At 38.9% G+C, this 20,456-nt stretch overlaps 1 protein-coding gene across 9 annotated transcripts; it reads right to left on the reverse strand.

The window, feature by feature from the left end:
- Positions 1 to 554: 554 nt before the first annotated feature.
- Positions 555 to 19,324, reverse strand: LOC127773543 (DNA repair protein RAD51 homolog 2). 9 transcript variants are annotated; one of them, XR_008017578.1, is made up of 17 exons: positions 19,188 to 19,324; positions 18,985 to 19,098; positions 18,675 to 18,821; positions 17,742 to 17,845; positions 17,593 to 17,656; positions 17,420 to 17,475; positions 17,039 to 17,119; positions 16,139 to 16,204; positions 15,932 to 16,023; positions 15,737 to 15,853; positions 15,159 to 15,302; positions 14,915 to 15,057; positions 14,444 to 14,519; positions 13,877 to 13,920; positions 9,573 to 9,722; positions 4,313 to 4,505; positions 555 to 3,510 (listed from the first exon to the last, which is right to left on the reverse strand). XR_008017578.1 is itself a non-coding variant. In XM_052299645.1 (12 exons), the coding sequence occupies exons 1-12, from the start codon at positions 19,269 to 19,271 to the stop codon at positions 15,035 to 15,037; spliced, it is 1,092 nt and encodes a 363-aa protein (XP_052155605.1). In that variant the 5' UTR covers positions 19,272 to 19,324; the 3' UTR covers positions 14,526 to 15,034. The 9 variants fall into 9 exon arrangements, 1 of the variants encoding a protein (XP_052155605.1); XR_008017583.1 differs by lacking the exons at positions 555 to 3,510; positions 4,313 to 4,505 and adding an exon at positions 14,073 to 14,100 and having other exon boundaries at positions 5,421 to 9,722; positions 15,010 to 15,057; XR_008017581.1 differs by lacking the exons at positions 555 to 3,510; positions 4,313 to 4,505 and adding an exon at positions 14,073 to 14,100 and having other exon boundaries at positions 5,421 to 9,722.
- Between the last annotated feature and the right edge of the window lie 1,132 nt (positions 19,325 to 20,456).

The raw sequence follows: 20,456 nt of genomic DNA on the forward strand, positions 1-20,456 counted from the left end.
AGAACCATGGATATCGCGTAGAAGTACTATATTGTGGTACAAAATTAGAATCCAATATTTTTTTATATTTTGAAACTGATGGAGTATAACACAACTTAATTATTACTAATCATATTGTGATAGACCAAATCACTCCTTGTTGAATCATTCTTATATCTCTCTTTAGTGGAGACAAACTTCTTTTATTTTTTCCTGATAGATGCATACTACAGGAAAGGAAGTGTGGACTGTATAGCAATGGAGGCAAGGAACTGTTGGGGGATTGATGAGGCAAAGGTATCCTATCTTTTTTGTTGCATTGACAGCAAGTAAAGTGAGAAAAGATGCAAAAACAAAAGGAGAAGATGCAAAACTAGGGTTGGCCCATCAGTTCCATCCAATGGAGAACCTATGCACAGCACAGCCACTATTTTTATGTTGCGATGCGCGAAATTATTGAGGGCCCCAGATTTCCATTTCGGGGTGGTTGGCCCCACCCACGAAATATTCCATGTAATGTTTCAATTTCCCACTTTAGTAAGAAAACTAAAGAAGAGTCATTATGTACGGCACTTGTACTAGCTAACTCCAGTACTGCCTGACTAGCAGTCTTAGTAGAAGAAAATAATAACAAATGCGCTTCGAAAAGCAAATCCAAATTCACAGCAGCATCTCATAAACTCTTAAATCATTGTACAGGCAAAAAAATATGAATATCTCTATATATTGCTACCACAGGTTAGTGAATGCTATCTTTTGAGCAAATGTGAGTTGTTTTAGACCTGCTGGTGAAAGGAATGGAGGCAAAGATACCATGTCTTAGGATATGCTCAGGTGTCCATCACTCCATCTTCTTCTTGATGCTGAACCAGAGACATTCACAATGGAGCTCAATTCTATACATTTTTTTTCCCCATAAAAAAGAGAGAGAGAGAGAAAGCATTTTGTTACTTTAGCTTTGGTGTGGAGCATACAAAAGGGTTCTATCTAGCTAGGGAATAAATAGTAGAAATGAGTAAGAAAATAAAAGCAACAGCGAAAATGAGATGCAACAACTAGGAATACAATACATGCCCTCTTCCTACTGGTGGACGGTTGGGACCGCCAGTACGGGTGGAATGCTCATAGTCACCTGCCAATTCAGGCATCTTCTTAGGCAGAGACAGTTGTACTACTATAATACATACAAGCAGTAAAAAAAAAAAGTGTGGCATGCATGTGAGGTATCAGTTTCTGTCCACTTTTACCCAACCAAGATGCCAGAAATCAATTAGCAGATGTAGTACCAAACAGTACCAATATACTTTCTCCTTTCTAAAATAAGAACACTCTTCTAATTTAAATTTGAACTACAAGAGTGCACTATAAGAACACTCTTCTAATTTAAATTTGAACTACAAGAGTGCACTTAGGCTGAGTTCGGCAGCTGCAGTTACCAAGGGTGTATTTAGTTCACGCCAAAATTAGAAATTTGGTTGAAATTGGAACGATGTGACAGGAAAGTTGGAAGTTTGTGTGTGTAGGAAAGTTTTGATGTGATGGAAAAGTTGGAAGTTTGAAGAAAAAGTTTGGAACTAGACAAGGTCCAACTCAAGTTACTTGTTTTCTGTGTGCACGCTTCCCAAAGTGTTAAACAGATATATTTTATAAAAATTTTCTATAAGAAAGTTAATTTTAAAAATCACATTAATCTATTCTTAAAGAATAGCTAATACTCAATTAATCATGCGTTAATAAGTCACTCTATTTTGTGTGCGCGAGAGATTAGCTCCCAACATCATCTAAAGAACACAGCCTTAGAGAAGGAGTGAGTATAATTACCCTCTTAAGTTTTTTCCTCTTATTATTTTCAGGTGGTAAACAAACCATATGATATATTTCTTGCAAAAAAAATCCATATTATATATACAAGTACCCAGTTCCAGAAAGAGAATAAACATGGCAGAAATGTGAGGAGAAAAGAGAGGGCCAAATCCAGCTACTGAGAAAATATTGGAACAGTATCTCTTTTTCCTCTCCTCCAACGAACAAACCAATATCGTCCGTGTGTGTGTCAAATCTCTTTAATAAAATCATGTGCTTTCTTCCCTCTACTCTGAGTCCTAAAACGAACCAACCTAAATAAGGATGAAATATAATCCAGAACAACGAATCACGGGTTTTAAACTTTATATCCAGATTCGTTGTTCTAAATTTAGCTTTTTTTTTTTTAACGGGAGGGAGTACCTCCCATACTTGGTATCTTGCCATTTTTCTATTCCATATCGGGTCCCCAGCTGCTGCAGGTCACCTCAAGAAATTAACCCCTCTGAGGGTGACGTGTCCCCACCAGCAGCCAATCACAAGTCGACAGGCAAACCTCCAGGCACGGTGCCAGACAGTGATAGGTTTGATCAGTACAGAGTGCTCTAACAAGTAATCAACGCCTCCTAAACCCAACGAAGAACTAATTAATCCCATCAGATATAGTACTACTAGTACTGGTAGTACTCCTACAACTTTGTTGAAAGAGAGAAGAAAATAAAGAGGAAACCTACTTCATCCGTTACATATTAAATTCATTTTTAGTTTTCTCTATTTATCTCAAAATAAATTCGTTTTCAGAATAATTGTCACTTCGGAGTTTGTGAGAATAAAAAATAATTATATTAAATGTTTATAAAATGATGAATAGTTATATTGAAATTTGATAAGAAGTAATTTAATATTTTTTAACTTTGTATTGTTATATGCATGTGATGAATGAAAAATGAACTTATTCAGGAAGGGGGAGACAGTACTAAGATATCGTAATCACAGAGCGACCTGCATCATATGGAGTCTTTTGCTGGCCTGCCCCCTGGAGGGTTCCAAGAGGCGAAATGAGAGGTAGATTTAGATGCCGGGGAGTGGGGCCCACATGACAGCTCAAATCTGGCATGTGGTCATAGTGTACGACATGTGGGGCCGAGCCGGTGTGTCCTCTCATTTGGTTTGTGATGCATCATGTATCATAGGTGTACGGTAGTACTACTGTAGCTATACACATTTGGTTTATCCTCCCCCTCTCTCTCTCTCTAAAAAAGAACCCGATCTGACAAATTAATCTAGATAAATACTTCCTCCATTCTAAAAATACTTAATTATATGGGAATCTAATCCTTTCTAGTACAACTAATCTAGACAATATAAAGATCACATCGTTTTATTTGTTAAGTTTTCTGAAAGGGAAATAGTTTTTTTTTTTTTTTGACAGAGTGAGTGTACTGGAGTACTTACTGCCACTGCTAAACACGCTACACCAACACATGGGGGAGGGGGCAACTAGATCTTCTGTAAAAGGATCCACTTGTACGGTCATTATTAAAGCATTAGCATCAGTGTTGGCAGCAAAAAGGGACCAACCGAGGTTTCAATTTTACCTCCTTTACGTGGCACTATGTTAGAATGCTTAAGATTCTGTCACCTGGATCTTGAAAGATTTGATGATTGTCATATTAGCGTACGTATTCATTCTCTCCGATGAGTTGCTCTTCTTCGCCACCGATGGCCCTAGCAAAAAGGAGAAGAGGTTGGCCGAGGCATTAATAGCAATCAACTCGGCGAGAGATGCCGTGGGGTCACAGATAAGAGAGGGAAAGGATGAACGCTTGAACAGTAAGAATGAAGAGGTGGTTGTCGGCAAATTTAGTCCCCCCATCGTTCAATAATACAAAGTATTTGAATTTTGTCCAGGAATATAAGTATTTTTACCCATCAGTAAATCTTTCATTTAAAATTCTTTCAATCTTACCTCTAACTATTCTCTCACCCCCATTCATCTCTCATTTAATTAGAGAGAAAAACAGTGAGTTATAAGCAAGTTATATACTTATATGGAAGAAAAAGACAATAAAAAGTAAGAGGTGATGCTCTCATGTAAGAACTAGTTCTACAAATGCTCCAATAAATATTCATTAAATTCATAGCAAGAGAAATAAAGAGTAAATAGTAAGCATTTCTATTAAACTTACTCTTAGAAGCACTAAAGTTTGCTTTTTCTAACCTTAACCTCTACCCCCCCCCCCCCCCCCCCTCTCCCAAAAAAAAAAAAAGCCAACCTCTACTATTACAAGAATCTAGACAGCTCCAGATTCGTTGTAATCCTCTTCAGGTTGGTTTTTTTTTACGAAGGGAGTACATACCAATCTATAAATACTTATATTGTTGTATGAAAAAGAGTGCAGTATCATGATCAACCGAGGGAAAACAGGGAGACATAGCACAAGAAATGTTCTCCATCAAAGTCTAAATCTGAGCGCACGTTTTCTCTTCCATCCATCAAAGCCTTATAAATTAAATCTGAGCTAGTTACCTCTAGATTAATTCCCCCAGGGTGGCAGGTACTGTGGTCGCCGTCACAGCTAGCAAGATAAGGCTGGCTGGCTGGCGACCCAACACCGTGCATGTAGAGGACCACGCCGTACCCCCTCGTCGCGTTTTATGGCCACGCGCCGACGGGCGGCGCCGGACGCCGGCCGGCCGGAATACGTCCGATCGATCCCCTCCTGCAAATGGAAACATGTGAACTCGCCCAAGTCCCAATCATGCGTATGCAAATGGAAATATCTTTTACAATTATCCACCTTAATTAGGTAGCTAGACAAACCTTCATATATATTTCTCACGTGCTTGATTTGCAAGTACTTACTCATAAATGGGTATACCCGTATATGTCCGTTCTTTTCTGATTGATACAGATTTTTTTAGAGGAGAATTGATACAGATTTTAACTCCGCCAAACGATATATTTCGTGCGAAGACTTTCTATATCTAGCCTTCCATCCCCTCATGCAAATAAATGGAAACATATGAACTCTCCCAATCATACATGTGTAAGAAATATCCTTACAATAATCCATCTTAATTAGGTAGCTAGACAAACCCTTATATATATATTTCTCATGTGCTTAATTTGCAAGTACTTATATATGTACGTACAGTACGTCGTATTCTACGTGACACGGACGTGCAAACTACCAACCGTAAACCGATCCAACAACAATTTGTTAAATTTCAGGATGACAAAATCTACAGTCAAAAGATGGTTGCAATTAATCATACAATGGCTAGATATATGTGATGATCATGGGACCCCTGTTCGATCGATCGAATCCAATTGGTTTAATTTGCAACTTATCTCTCTGCCTATGCCGGTACGCAATGTACAGTGCTATACAGTGTATAGTGCCTTCTCGAGCTGGACCTGGACTGTACTCTTTACTACTCCCTCCATACTAAAATAATATAAGTATTTTTAGCATAATATTAAGTCAAATATTTATAACTTTACCTATTAGTAGTAAAAAAATAAAAAAGATTAATCATATAAAATTGATGTTACTAGATTTATCATTAAACAAATTATCATAGTATATAACTCTTTTTATTTAAAATATCTTTTATAAATATCGTTGGTCAAAATAGAATCTCGGAGACCGTGTTGAAGTACAAAAGTGCTTATATTTTAGGATGGAGGGAGTACTAGGGTACCAATACCAACAGTACTACTTTATCCTAACACTGTAGCCTCTTTACGACGATTAAAGAAGAGATTTTCTTTCCCGGAAAGAAAGGAGTTAGCTAGCATGCACGCACGCGGCATGATCATCACATGGTCTCTTTATTTTCTTTGATGACAATAGTCAGAAGAGATCTGCCTCATTTTGTTGATAAATAAGAGAGTACGAACACACTAACTGTTTATATATACAAGATGTATTTGTAAATACGGAGTAGCTGTATATATATGTGTGTGTACGATATTTTCATTTCTTTAGAAGGCCGGCGTGGTTGAGTTAATACATATAGATGGTACCGGAAAAAGGAACGGATCGAAGAGATCAAAATGATACCATCAATGAGCGATCCGGTCCTCCGTGTCTAGATAACAAAAGAAAAGGATACGTGTTTAGTTTATTTCGTGGCTGTTATTTTCCGTCTACGTGTCCTCAGAATTATAATTAATTAATAGTAGTTAATATCTATTGAACAGTGTACATAGTGGACCTATATGTTGTGATAGCTGTTGATTGCCAGTTCAATGGATGATATATCGATGGATACCTAGAGATTTAGTAGGTTGAAGTTCAACCAAGTAAAGATTATTGGCAGGCCTGATTCAAAACAGTAAGCTATCTCGTGTATACATGGCCATCATATATTGATATTTCACATATTCAAGTCAAAACATTTTTGGGGATCGATGAATAATTCACTCGCATATATACTATTATATGTTATATATTTTGAAGAGGATGTGCACCTGCCAAATACTCTCTCCGTTCACAGCGTTCCTAGGCTATGCACAATCAAATATCAAGATCTTAAATAACTGAAAAATGATTAAAAAAACAAATATAAAGATTTGCTATGCAGATTTGCAGGAAGATACGTTTTCATATCTATATTTTCAATACTAGTAGTTGCGGATATTTATAGTTATCCAAGAACCAATGATCGAATGATGAGCTAAACGAGGTTTTATATTAATTAGCTCCATCCAACAAAATCACACTAGTGCTACCAGATACTTCAATGCCTAATTGCCTACCGACAAAAAGGACCACAGGGACTTGCTCAAAAGAGGAAGCGGAGCAATAATTATTAAAAACAATGGTTTCGTCCACCCAAAGTTTTCGAGAAGCCCACGGAAAATGAGTCAATCATTGGCCAACCAATCTATCTATTGCCGCCTGACAACAAAAACAAGGCGTGCTTCACGCGTACCAAAGCCAGATGAAGAAGCGCACACAGAGTCACAGACTACCTGACATAATTTTCATAACTCGTAACTACAACAGCTTCAATTCAATTCAATTCACAGGATATTTTTTTCCCCAATGAACAAAAGAAAAGGAAAAAAGAAAACAGAAAATAAAATTCGTGCGGTGCAGACAGAATACCGTCTCCAGATTGACATTTTCTTTCAAACTACTCGCTGCTATAGCTAATGTGGTCGAGGTTGACGTAGACACAAAACAAATATAAAACTCGGCACAGCATATAGTGCGCATGGCATTTTGAGAGATCGTGTGGATGGCAGCTACAGGAGGCCAAGGAGGATAGGCATGAATCTCTCAACGACGGAAAAAGGCGATAGAAGAAGATAGCAGAAGCAAGCTGACAGGAACCATACAAATACACAGCTCCAAAAACGACCACAGGTCACACAGGACACAACAGCAGCTGCAGGCAAAGATAAAAAACCATCCTGCCATGTGGGGCCCACCACGGAAAAAGAAACATACACTAGTAGCAAAGGATCCAATGGGACTCCAAGAAAACCACCTTGAACAGCATGGTAAAAGTAAATAAAATTTTAAAAAAGGGAAAACAAAAGGGTTTGGGAGGACTAGCTAGCTAGCTAGGCTTGCCAGATGTGGTAAACCTTAAACCTACCCGTTTACATGACCTCGTATGAGGCCCTCATCGGAGCCTCCCTTCCGTGTTGGGAAAGGGTGGAGGTGGGCGGCGACCGGCTACCGCCGGTGAACCACACCGGGGGGTACTGGAAATGGTCCGTTTCGCTTTCGGGGACCTTGGGCCCAATAGGAGTGAAGAGGGGGCCGCAGCCGTGGGGCCCACCCGTACTTGGGGTTTTTTTAATGTATACACCCGTCCCAGTCACGGACAACTAGTATGAGGAAGGATATGTGTGAGTGAGTGCCTCGTCCCGATCCGAAACGTGAGGACCTTCCTCGTCCACACGCTTCGTGTGCTCAGGGTCAATTATCTTCCTAGGGTGTGTTTAAAGTTTGATTGAAATTGGTACGATGTGATAGTAAAGTTATGTGTGTATGAAAAGTTTAATGTGATGGAAAATTGGAAGTTTGGAAAAAAAAAACTTTGGAACTAAACAGGCCTAGTTCACACCAAAATTGAAAATTTGGTTAAAATTGAAACGATGTGACGAAAAAGTTAGAAGTTTATATGTGTAAAAAAGTTTTGATGTGATGAAAAAGTTAAAAGTTTAAAGAAAAAGTTTGGAACTAAACAATGGCTTAGTATCGTTTCACCACCTCTCCTCTTGTTTAAATCTCACAATAATTGGTGTCTAAAAGAAAGGGGAAATTCCAGTAAGCAAACTGAATTGGAAAAAAGAAAGCAGCACAAAATCTTTTTATATCTTCACATGCTAGTATCGCTTCAGCACCTCTCGTTGTTTATTAAATCCCACAACAATTGGTTCTACTAAAAGAAAAGGAATTCCAGTTAAAAACTGAATTGAAAAGGAATGCAGTACCAACGAAACGCGGGATTTTAAGAAGCACATGTAAAAACAAAACATGGAAAAAAATACGAAAATGATCGTTTTGTTAGAAAAAAAAAACTTCGAATTTTAATGAGACAGAGAAAATTTCTTATGAAGTTGAACCAAACGTTAAATTTACTTCAAATCTTGTATGGATTGAGTTATTCTATAGAAATTGAATAGGATTCTAATGTGTCTGATCATTTGTTCTAAAGTGCCATCCTATAAAATTGCTACTATCGCCGTCTCAGAATATAAGAATATAGAACTGGATAGGAAGTCCGTCTAAGATACATACTACGAAACGTTTCATCCAATATTAAATTTTTATATTTTGAGACTGAGTGAGTATGTTTTTCATTCTAACCAAAGGGGCCTAAATAAAACTTGGTAAAAGCAGGGAACATTACCATCAAGTATACCATTGAATTTGTGACTGAATATATAGACGCTGTCGGTAGAGAGAAACTAAAGAAGGACAAATCTAGAGAATCACGAAAAGATGTAAGCATGGGAGCACTAGAAATATCGATGTTGTTATAAACTATAGCAGCGACGAGGTCCAGTCCAATCCCATGGTTCTAAAATCAGGTCCTGTTTAGTTCCCCAAAAATTTTTCCCAAAAACATCACATTGAATCTTTGGACACATATATGAAGCATTAAATATAGATAAAAAGAAAAACTAATTACACAGTTTGCATGTAAATCGCGAGACGAATCTTTTGAGTCTTATTAGACCATAATTAGCCCTAAGTGCTACAGTAAACCACATGTGCTAATGATAGATTAATTAGGCTTAAAATATTCGTCTCGCGGTTTACAGGCGAGTTGTGAAATTAGTTTTTTTATTCGTGTCTAAAAATCCCTTCCAACATCCGGTCAAACGTCCGATGTGAAATCCAAAATTTTTTATTTCAACAACTAAACATGCCCTCTATTGAAGATAAACAGGTGTAGCTCACGCTGGAATCTTAAGTCCCTCTCAACTAACATGTTACTATTGGCAGTCACCTAGTAGTAGTGGCCTCAAAGGCACCAAGAATCTTGCAGATAAATAGTCTTCGTCGCATCCATTATTGATTAGTATATATAGTATATTATATATATGTAACTTCTCTCTCCCACATACCGGACTTTCTATTTGCGAGGCCTGACAGTTTGTAGTATTATAAAGCAACAAATACCATCTAACTAACGCAAGGGATCTATATATACATTAAACATATCACATGTGCACATAAAGGTTGCAGAATACTGTTGTTTAGTTGGTATATATTTTGCAAAGCATTGGTATTTAAAATAGCAAGAATGGGTCTTACGTTGCTGCAGCAGTACTGGCAAATACCGTGGTCAAATTGGCTGTTGGGCCTCCTTGCACAACTAGGGGTGAGGTGGTGGGTTAGCATCTCTGATGGTACAAGGATTGCAATACACGCCAATCTTCTAGGAAATCGAGGATAATTTTTTGCCTGCAAGTTGGACATCAACAAATATATATATATATGTTAGTACAAGACTACAAGTTGCCAACACACAGAAAAATATTGTTAAGTATAAGATACCCAGCTTGCTAGCCAAAGCCACATTTGCACAATACTACCTCCATTCCAAAATGTTTGACGCCGTTGACTTTTTTAAAAATGTTTGACCATTCGTCTTATTCAAAAAACTTAAGTAATTGTTAATTCTTTTTCTATCATTTAATTTATTGTTAAATATACTTTTATGTATACATATAGTTTTGCACGTATCACAAAAGTTTTTTAATAAAACGAACGGTCAAACATGTTTAAAAAAGTCAACGGTGTCAAACATTTAGGGAAGGAGGGAGTACAATATAATCATAGGGTTGGCAACATGAGACAAATATCAAGTTTCCTTTTTTAAAAGGAAAAATATTATCAAATTATAGCCTCATGGGCAATATAGAAAAGCAAACGGCCTGGATCCAAGGTTCCTCCACTTGACTTGCTACTATTGAGAGCAAGTTGTGTGTTGGTGGTACTACTACCATTACACTGCTTACTCTCTTTTTTTTTATTGAAAAACCTAGGAGGTTGCATTCCTGTGCACCATTTATTTCCTCGTCTCTGACTCTGAGTTATAAGTCGATAAGAGGAAAACTTTGACCTGGCCTGGCTCTTAACGATTGCCAGGAGACAGCACTGACTGCATCTATCCAGGGGCCCACCGCCAGTAGCTAATTTTCCTCGAGTATAACAGTATCCCTTTAGGATCAACAAGTCCAAAAGGGTCGTCATTATCTGACTTGGCTAATCATGCAAGGAGATGCTACGATTCTAGACCTGTTTTCAAACGTTATGCAGGAACAAAATTGAAAGAACTTCAATACAAGTTGCTCGAATTCCGGGAAGAGTCAAGAAGAAAGCTCTAGGATTCACTGTTCCTAGCAAGGACGGTAATTTGACCACTGTTCAGTTTACGGCACATAACAACTGCCGTCAACTAAAAACCTTGAATAGTAGTATTGTAAAAGCCAAGAGAACATTGTACTTGCACGAGTTGCAAGTTGGAACATGAGTCTTTTCTAAGTTCAAAATGGAGCTTAAGGTCATAGATTGCGGCGGTCTAGCTAGCATCATCATGCAATTGAAAAAAAAATGCAAAAAGTTCATTGAGAAACTGTAGCTTTCAACTACGTGGTTTACACGGGTGGGTTGGACTACACAAGCTCTAGTGGAGAAGACATGATGGCTATATAGACAGGGTAGACATACATGAGACCTGGTTTTTATCCTTAGACGTACGTCCTGGTGAAAGGACACGTCACACAACCATATACGAAGAAACTCTAGGAATCTATCGCTAATGAAAGTTCAAAGTGTTCTTTATAAACCCAGATAAAAAGGTGTGCTCTATCCAATCTACCTAGCTCACATCTGAAGTAACCAGAATCAGAAAGTCCATGTAAAGAAAGTAGAGGTGTAAACGATTAGTATCGTCCGGACAGAAGGCAACGTATCCAAAACACACTGAACATATAACATATAGCGCATGAACTACTCCAGAACTAGAGACAAGACCGTCTGGAACATCTGAAATATGTTTTATCAATGGTTTCCTATGAGCATCACTCTTTTTGGACGCCAACAGGAGTAGATCCAATTACTGGTAACCAAGAATGGTAGTGCCGACACAGTGTGATGCAAAGAGAAAAGGACCACCACTAGGATGCCCCCTCTTTTCATCCACCGGCCCCTATCAGACTAGATTGGAAGCCCATCAGATCAATGGGAAAGAAACACTTTATAAATGGCCTCCCACAATAAATATATATCAGATATCGTCCCTAGCTGACTACACTATACAATAAAGAAATGTCAAAATGATTTGTTCTTGCTCAGCCAATATGAAAAATATCATAGTTTTATTCTATCGATGATATGGTTGGTTTGTTGGGTCACTCTGTCGTGTATGTCCACTATAAAACGATTAGTTGTTCAATTTAGGTGTCTTGTGTCAAAGAGTTCAGGGATAAAATCAGTTCAGCAAGGAATTATAAAGACTACTGCCATGTAACAGAATATATAAAAGTGTGAAAAAGAAGTGGCAGCGGCTATAAATTACAAGTATCTATCTGTATACCCAGGCAATTGCCAAAAACAGTAGGTGTAGCATGAATACAGACTATGGTAGTTAAAGAAGATAACTTAAACTTTGGCCAACTTTTTTTTGTGCATCATATGGGCAATTTCTTAGGCAATCAGGTTACTGGGTTGCAACTTGCAGTGCGGTTGCTTTAGGATGGCGGTCCCCAGTCACACAAATACTTCTCTGTTCAGAGCTTTCAAAGGGACCGCTCGGATAAGGTAAGGGAAGCAGCTGGGGGATGCAACTGATGAATCAGGGAGGTGTACTTGTAACACCTACTCTTGTGGAAAAAGGAGTAACTCTATGCATGGTCCTAGCTCCTATGCAACAACCCAATCTAATTGGTTGGCATCTCGCTCTCGAACAAACGTTGCTAGCTTAGGCTCTCATGCCTCCTTCCAAACCTTGGACCAGGCAACTAATGGCCAATGCAAGACAGCCAAACTACTGGACACCCATGTTTGACTCCTAGGTTAGAAACTTAGTAACACTTTCTCTCTTTATTCTTTTGTCCTAGACCTCACCATGTTTATGTCTGAGACGGGAACTAATCCCGTTGTGCCAACCGAAAGGCAACTTAATTTAGCTGAGTCAGCAGTGAACAACTTAACAGAAGTGGAGAAGGGGGTCCACGGCCAGTTAATTGAAAAAAGTGCTAAACTAAAGGCGAGTTATAGAGGGAAAAATACTGCATGATGAGACATGACTCATGAGGACATGTTCAAATACCGAACTCTACAGCCAGGCCAGGTGCTTTGTACTACTATTAGACAAAGCACCATTAGAAGAACCCGCATCCTGGGGAGCAAAGCTGTCCCTGGACAGAATCCAGTCTTAATGCATTCTTATATTCTTAAATAATTATGTTCCGATGCACAATTAAAGTCAATGTCCTCAAATGGCAGCAGCCATAGCAATTATTCAAATACCGAATCACCAAATGAGGAAATCCACCAGCATATATGTTGAATACTTTCTGCTTTTTGGGTGCATTTGGCAAATAAGTTGTCAGGTCATCCGATATTCTGGCAGGTGCATATTATTTCTGTTAGTGCTTTAGATGGCCTATTAGTAATCATTTCATGCCCAAATTTGATGCTTCTAGATGCATGCCCCTTTAGGCCAACCATGATAAACAAACTGCTCAGTAAACTAGTCTTACTAGCGATCCAAGATGCAACCCATCAAAATCGCACAAAAGGAAGCATTAGACTTTTAGTTTAATTGCCCAGCAATCAAGACCCAGTAAAGTGATTCTTCATGTCTACCAACAAGACAGTCCAGTTGCTTCACCTCAGTTGGCTCCCCTTTTTTCTGAACGAAACAGTAGGTTCCCCTAGAACCTGGTTCCGTTTCTTTAAGCTCACAAAAGCAAAAACCGTTGCTTAGTATACACTAATTCTTCAGTATATGCTATGCATATAGTAGCAGCATGATGAGGATAGAAATTTTCAAGATAAATGGTTTTATTTCTCTAGGATGGAGTGATTAGGGGGACAACTCTGCCCAGGGGGGGCAAATGGATGAGCAGCTCAACTCCTAGATTGGATAAACAACGCCCTCAGGAGGATTAAACAAGCCATGGTTTAGTCATAGTTGAGGATTTTAAAGAGGGAAAGGAGAACCCACAAGGTAGCAACTGTGGGCTGTGGCTTCTTTTATTCTGTGGGTGGAGGTGGAAAGAGGACCTGATCTGGCACACGCACCATACGAGGTAATGTAGGTATATAAAATGGTATAGCAAGACGTGGAAGATTGGTATCCGTTCTTAGAAAGTCCACAACTCCAGACCAAACGGGTCAGACCCTTTTTTCCCACTAACTAATAATTCAAGGTTCCGCAAAAAATATTAAATGTCCAAATCAAGGATTTTATAATACTGTGTACGTTGCCTAGTAAGCGATCATCAGACAGCAGAGTCAAGCATATGGAAACGCAGAAACAGAAACAAATTTACTTTTTATGTAAATAAACAAGGTAACACGTAAATTCAAGGAATAATTTCCTGTACCTCAATTCGACACCACATTATCAGATGTCATCAAGGATGGAATCCTGCAAATTTCAGCCATTTCAGGAGGTGACTTGTAGATATTTAGGCTGTAGTATGTAACTCCAATATCAGAATTGTGCCAATTAACTGATGATCAACATAATGGTATTTTTGCCATTTTTCTTCAGCTACTGACAACAAAATGGTATTTTACCTTCTTGCAAAAAGAAATGGTATTTTACCTGTGAAGTTTGAGACGCAATCAGAATATCTGAGTTTCATTGTAACAAGGGAGAACAGCAATACACAGCATATGGGCTGGGCCATAGATGGGCCAATTGGGTCAGAGCTATCTATAATACCCATTACCCTAACATTACTAATATTAATCCAGAAAAAGGCTTAGTTTTAACTTATCTTGTAATGCCCATATGAATTTGCATAAACAACCTTCTCATACCAAAAATATTATCTGTTTCCAAAGCATTTTTTAGTTTAACGGTTTTGTTGGGAAATTACCATATTTTGTTAGAAAAGTATTTGCCTGTTGCAAGTAATTTTTGTTCATAGTTAACCATTTTTTACCTGCATGAGCTTGATCATCAGCCATTTGTGCCATCCCTGGGGACTGAAGAAATATCTTCAGTTCTTATATTGCAACCTGCAGAATCCAGAAGATAATTGATAAATTTGTTATAGAAGTCTTCACTTAAAAACATTACAAGGGAGCCATAAAAGAACAAAAGTCGAATAAAGTGTGGTTTATATACATAATAAAAGTATACAGCGCCGGCGGCACCCTCCCACTAATGCAGCAACAAAGAAACTATATTACCCACAATGACCTTATTTGACATATCCATCAATATGGATCAAGCTTGTAAATCATTGTAATACAGCTCATTGCAAATAAAGAGCCACATAACCAGTGAAGTTAATGATGTTAACCATAATAATTACGTAAAGATGGATTGGTAACTGTCTATTACAGTCGGAATGCAATTCAGTAGCAAAAATTAAAGATTATGCTATTACACTCTTTCCTAGATTACTTACAATTTAAGCTACTCTCTAAATAAATATACATGGCATGCAACATAACTTCTGAAGTTGATGCAGAGTGCGCTGAGATTAAATTGGTTTTCCTTAACTGTAGATGTGGTAGCATTCAAATGGTCATTGAGCCAGGACATTTTCTCCTGAAACAAGTTCATTGTTAGGATTAACAAAAGGAACATTGCAGGCATAAACTCTTTATGCGCAAATAATATAAAATACAAATTGCAATTCATATTCATACCTTGACAACGGATTGAGGTTATTTCAGGAGATGGCACATCAATGCCCTCATCACTAAGTAATATTATTCCTGATGACTCCACAGTAAAGGGAAAAGCTACCGCTGGAGTCATAGGGGATTTAGCTACCTTGATGTACCTGTGACCTATACAAGTGCAGCTTGTATAACTCATACAAAACTACCACGGCAGGTAAATATAAAACAGATATTTGATTTGTTAAACATATAATGAAAGAACTAGTAATACTGATGCTATACCACTGCATTCAATGCAGAAAGCTATACCAAATCCTTACGTACAGGTCTTACACAGAGCAAGTTCAAAAGACAATAAACATTGTTGTGGTTCCTCAAGTTTAATTATGCCACTTAAAGTGTATATCAAAAGTGGTATACGATAATAAAATAAAGGTGTAAGGAGATAAATAATGCGTGTACATAGATATAATTGAAATCAAATGTAGTTGAGACTTTCCTATTGCATTGTCATGCAGCATATCAGATGGTGGGTGAAAATGGCGTTAATAATATTTATAGGTGTCTGTTTCATTGTGAAATATAAAAATAATTAGACAGACCTGAGTGAGCCTCAAAGACTAGACGTATAGTTACAGCATGAGCCCACTGGATTCCTAGAGCAGCAACAAGATGAGATTCAAAGCCTTCAGCATTATTACTATCGTACTTCTTCTCAACTGCAATAGAGTAATAGAAATGTTACTCAATCTCAACAAAGTGTCCAAAAGATAATTTGTTTTCTTGGATGCCCAAACCTTCAAATGAATAACGATAGCCATCATCATTACTTTGGCTGCGTACTTGGTTTGTAACAACAACAGGAATCTGTGAGAACTCTGCTATAGATCTGCATGTTGAGAAAAAAAAAAAGGAAGGTAGCCAAATGTAAACTAAACCAATGTAGTTCAATATTATGAAATAATAGTAGAATGCTATGAAATACTAGGGTCTAGGTCACTAACTTAAGAAATGAAAGGGCCCATCTTAGAGGGTGTTGTCTGAGACCTGTTGCGCTTTTCTCAATCTCACTGTCACATAAGCAAATAAGATGAAACAGGGATTCAAAATATTAGATAGTTTATTCTTAAAGAAAAAGATAAAGATGAGATCTTCATAATTCTCATAACATAAGTAATGGACAGTATTAACAGTAGACAAATCCCACATGTAATTAGTTCGTATGGAAACATGGAACCTATTTGTGCTAGACATCGTTACAGACTACACATCATAGTAACTGTAGTAGGCCAAAGCCCTCTATAGAGCTACCAGTGCAAGGATACAGCAAGATATTTAAAACAATGGTGTTGCTAATTGAAACCAACACATAACATCGTGCACCCACTGCTACCACACTTGGGATTCCACCTCCCCCAACAAGTTATCCCTTTTCAGGATTCAGCCTCAATATTATTTAAGGTGCAAAGTTTCATAGAAATTATCTTAGCAAGTTGAAGAACCAATATTTTATATAATGAAAACCATCCTTTATATATCTGAAACTTATACACATTATATAGAAAATACTGCAATACATTAAAGTTTACCTCTCATAGCTCATTGTATAGATGTATTTAAAGGCCCACTAAAATCCATACATTTCAGAATATCTTAGAAGTTTAATTTTTCAAATCTGCTAAAAAATAAATATGGGAGTAACATTTATCATACATGTAGCCACATATTAAGGATCTGACAATCCAAAATTCACATTATGATATTTATTAATCAAAATAACTTTCTAAATAAGTAAAACAAGAATATGCTTAGAACGTGATTATTACTCATCATGATGACTATCATTGTTTGAAAGTAAGGCAGTATGAAAGACAAAACAATATGTACTATCATGCATTTCTTACGATGACATAAGAGCAGCCATGCTATCAACAACGAGTAGCTTCACATCATGCTGAAGAAGAGTCACCTTCATCTGTTCCAAACTGTAGAAAGATTGGAAAGAAACAAAAAGGAAGGGAGTGTTTCATGCATATTCTGCTGAATTTTTGCACATGGAAGCAATGGGGAATAGTTCTAATCATTGACTAGCAACCACATTGTTGGGTAGAATAAAGGTATTTTGAAAATGTGCTACCGGAAGTCTAAAGATTTGTAAATTGACCCTTCAACCCTCAAATAGCCCTCCTAGAGGCACAGTAATTCCCTGTCAACTTCCTATGCTGATTGAGTAATTCCCTGTCAATTGGCATATAAGGAATTCTCTCTTACAAATATGTATGTACCTCTTGGTAAATTCAGATAATGATGTTGGGCGCAGGACTAGGATCCTCCCAGCCATCTGTACAAAAAATACAAGATAACAGCCCATGAAGTCCAATACTATGAGAACAAAAGTACAACACCGCAGTGAATTTTCAAAGTGTCGATGTATATGTACAAGGTGAAGCATAAGAACCTTTTGGGCCAAGCCTTCTTGACGAAATATTTGAGGAAAGCTTTTCTCACCAATCTCGATCATCCTAGATACATCATGCAAACATTTTACAGATAGTTCTCAATTGGTGTGCTTGGGAGAACGTAATAGTAAGCAGAAACTTCAGTTACCTCCGTGAAGAGAATTTGGATTCAGTATCAATATACAAAACTCGACCATTTAAGCCTCCATAGCATTCTGGTAATGTTGCTAGCAAAGCAAGCTTCAGACAGAACTGCAAAGTTTGTGACTCTTTATAAAATTTTACTGAATGTATAATAAATTACTCAATGTAATACTCTCTCCATCCAAAAGTCTAAGGCATATTTCTTTTGTCACCAAGACCAAGGAGAAATTAACTCATTCCCCATGTACCAAAACCAGGGAATTATTTACATGCATGCAACCAATGAGTATTAAAATGGTTACTTGGGTTCCGATCAACAATTTAATTTAGCATATGGAGACTACAAATATGACCGTCTCATTTGGGAAAACCAAAAAATGAAATATGCTCAAGACTTTTGGATGGAGGGAGTATAAGAGAAGCACTTGATATTCTCTACACGGAGAAGACTATTAAACAAGTGCCATTTGAAGATCCATTAATTGGCTCAGTGAATGCCTTTGCACTAGACAGAATCAACAAAAGCATGCATTATTATGAAAATGGAAATTTTCCACTAACCAACCAGCCCCGAATAAATAGGTTCGACCATGACCGCTGCTGGCTGGAATAATAAAAGAGGATAATACTTAGGAGTAGTAACAAGGGTTTCTTTAATCGATAAGATAGCACACGAATAATGTCAAAGGGGATTCAAGTGCTAGGCTCAGTTTCTATCTTTGATCAATGAAATAAGAATGCAGTAACCAGCACACAGCAATGCCATAAATCGTAATGCCGCAGTGCCCTGTTACATCCATTCACAAGATCCATTTGCTTTTGGTTCCCTATCGACACCAAGCGATCCCAGAAGTCACGCAGACACAATAATTGGTTCGTATCCATCACAGACACACAAATCCCACAAAGCATCATTGCATAATGCTGAGCTGCTCACCTGGGTCTTGCCAATCCCCGAGGGCCCAACGACCTCAGTGAGCTTCCCTGCGGGGATTCCTCCATGCAATGCCTCATCCAATCCGCGGAGCGTGGTGGCCAGCCGCCCATCTCCTCTTGCCCTGAAGACCTCGAGGAGCGCAAGCGCCTGCAGATCAACAAGCACAGTAACAAACCCCGATCATACACGCAAATGCACTGTCCCAATCATACACGGATCAACCAAACGAGAGTAACTCGAATCGAATCCAAACCCCTCGAAACCGGGGGACGGCGAGGTGGGGGGGGGGGGGGGGGGGGGGGGAGGGTACCGTTTGGTACGGAGGGCAGGCGATCTCGCTGACGTGGGCGACGGCGGCGCGGGCGGTGTGGATGCCGGCGTCGAGGACGCCCATGAGCTCCACCTCCGGCAGCGACAGCACGTCCTGGGTAGAATGGGGTTTAGCGGCGGCGGCGGCGGCGGTTGGTGTTGGAGCAGGGGGAGGGGTTTTGGAGGGCGGCGGCGGGGGCTGACCTTGGCGGTGTTGAGGCGGCGCGCGGCGAGGATGTGGGCGAGGTGGGGAGGTAGCCGCATCTCCGAGACCAGCTTGTTCGCCATGGCGATCACCGCCGATGGGTTGTGGAGAGAGAGAGATCGGGGGATTGGATTTTTTTTTTGGGGGGGGGGGGGGGGGGGGGGTGGGGGGGGTGGGGGGTTGGGATGGATTCGAATATCTTTTGTTTCCGCGCTCTTTGGAATTGTTTCGGTAGTTTTTATATGTTTTTAGCCAATGACACGTAGGACTCACGTGAGTCAATGACATGTCGGTCAGGATGATATATCTTAAATTTTGTAAAATTATAATGACATGGTTCTAATTTTTCCTTTTTATATAGGGGTAACGATTTAGTACGGTCTTGGTTTGATGCCCAAATCAGTTATAGTACCAAAATAAATGGCATTTGGTTTAAAATTAACAAATTGGCATTGGTAAAGTTTGTACGAAAGAGACAATAAAAACTCGAGTGTTTTTTTACATCAAACAACTCGCCAAAGTTTTGACGATACTGTAATGTTGCCACTACCATAAATTTGGTAGTGCTAGACATGGTAATAAATATAACCACCCCTATTTAATATGAGTAAATTATGATTTTGACATTTATCGTTCCTAAATCTAAACGACACCATAAAATTTATAGGACAAAAGCTATAAGATTTGTCGTCACCATGGAGCACTTTATGAATCATGCCAAGCATGAAAATCCGACGAAATTGTATTGCCTCATACTCTGTGACGCATAACGCATTCGGTGTACCACCACTCCCAATACCTCCTCCCATCCATTACATAGGGCCAACACCCCTCCACCCAAATTATGGTAAAACTGTCTTCCTCCTCCCTTAGACTCCAACAGAGTTGGAATCACCTCTGTCCTTCTTTTGTTGGCATCGCCTCATTCCTTCCTTCCCCTAATATGCTACTCCATCTACCGCCCCTTCCTCTGCTTCGGTGAGACGCCATCAAGCTCGAAACATTGACTTCCTCTTCTTCCTTCTTCATCCTTATTTCTCAAGGTCGAGGACGCCCATGAGCTCCACCTTCATCAGCGATAGCACATCCTAGGTAGAGTGGGGTTTACAGGTGGCGACAGTTTGTGTTGGAGCAAGAGGAGGGGTTTTCAAGCGATGGGGCTGACATTGTGGCAGTGAGGCAACGTACAGCGAGGAGGTGGGCGAGTTGGGGTTTGCTGCATCTGAGAGACCAGTATGTTCACCATGATGATCACCGATGGGTGGGAG

The sequence above is a fragment of the Oryza glaberrima genome, chromosome 5, assembly GCF_000147395.1.
Source record: "Oryza glaberrima chromosome 5, OglaRS2, whole genome shotgun sequence".
Classification (NCBI taxonomy): Eukaryota; Viridiplantae; Streptophyta; class Magnoliopsida; order Poales; family Poaceae; genus Oryza; species Oryza glaberrima.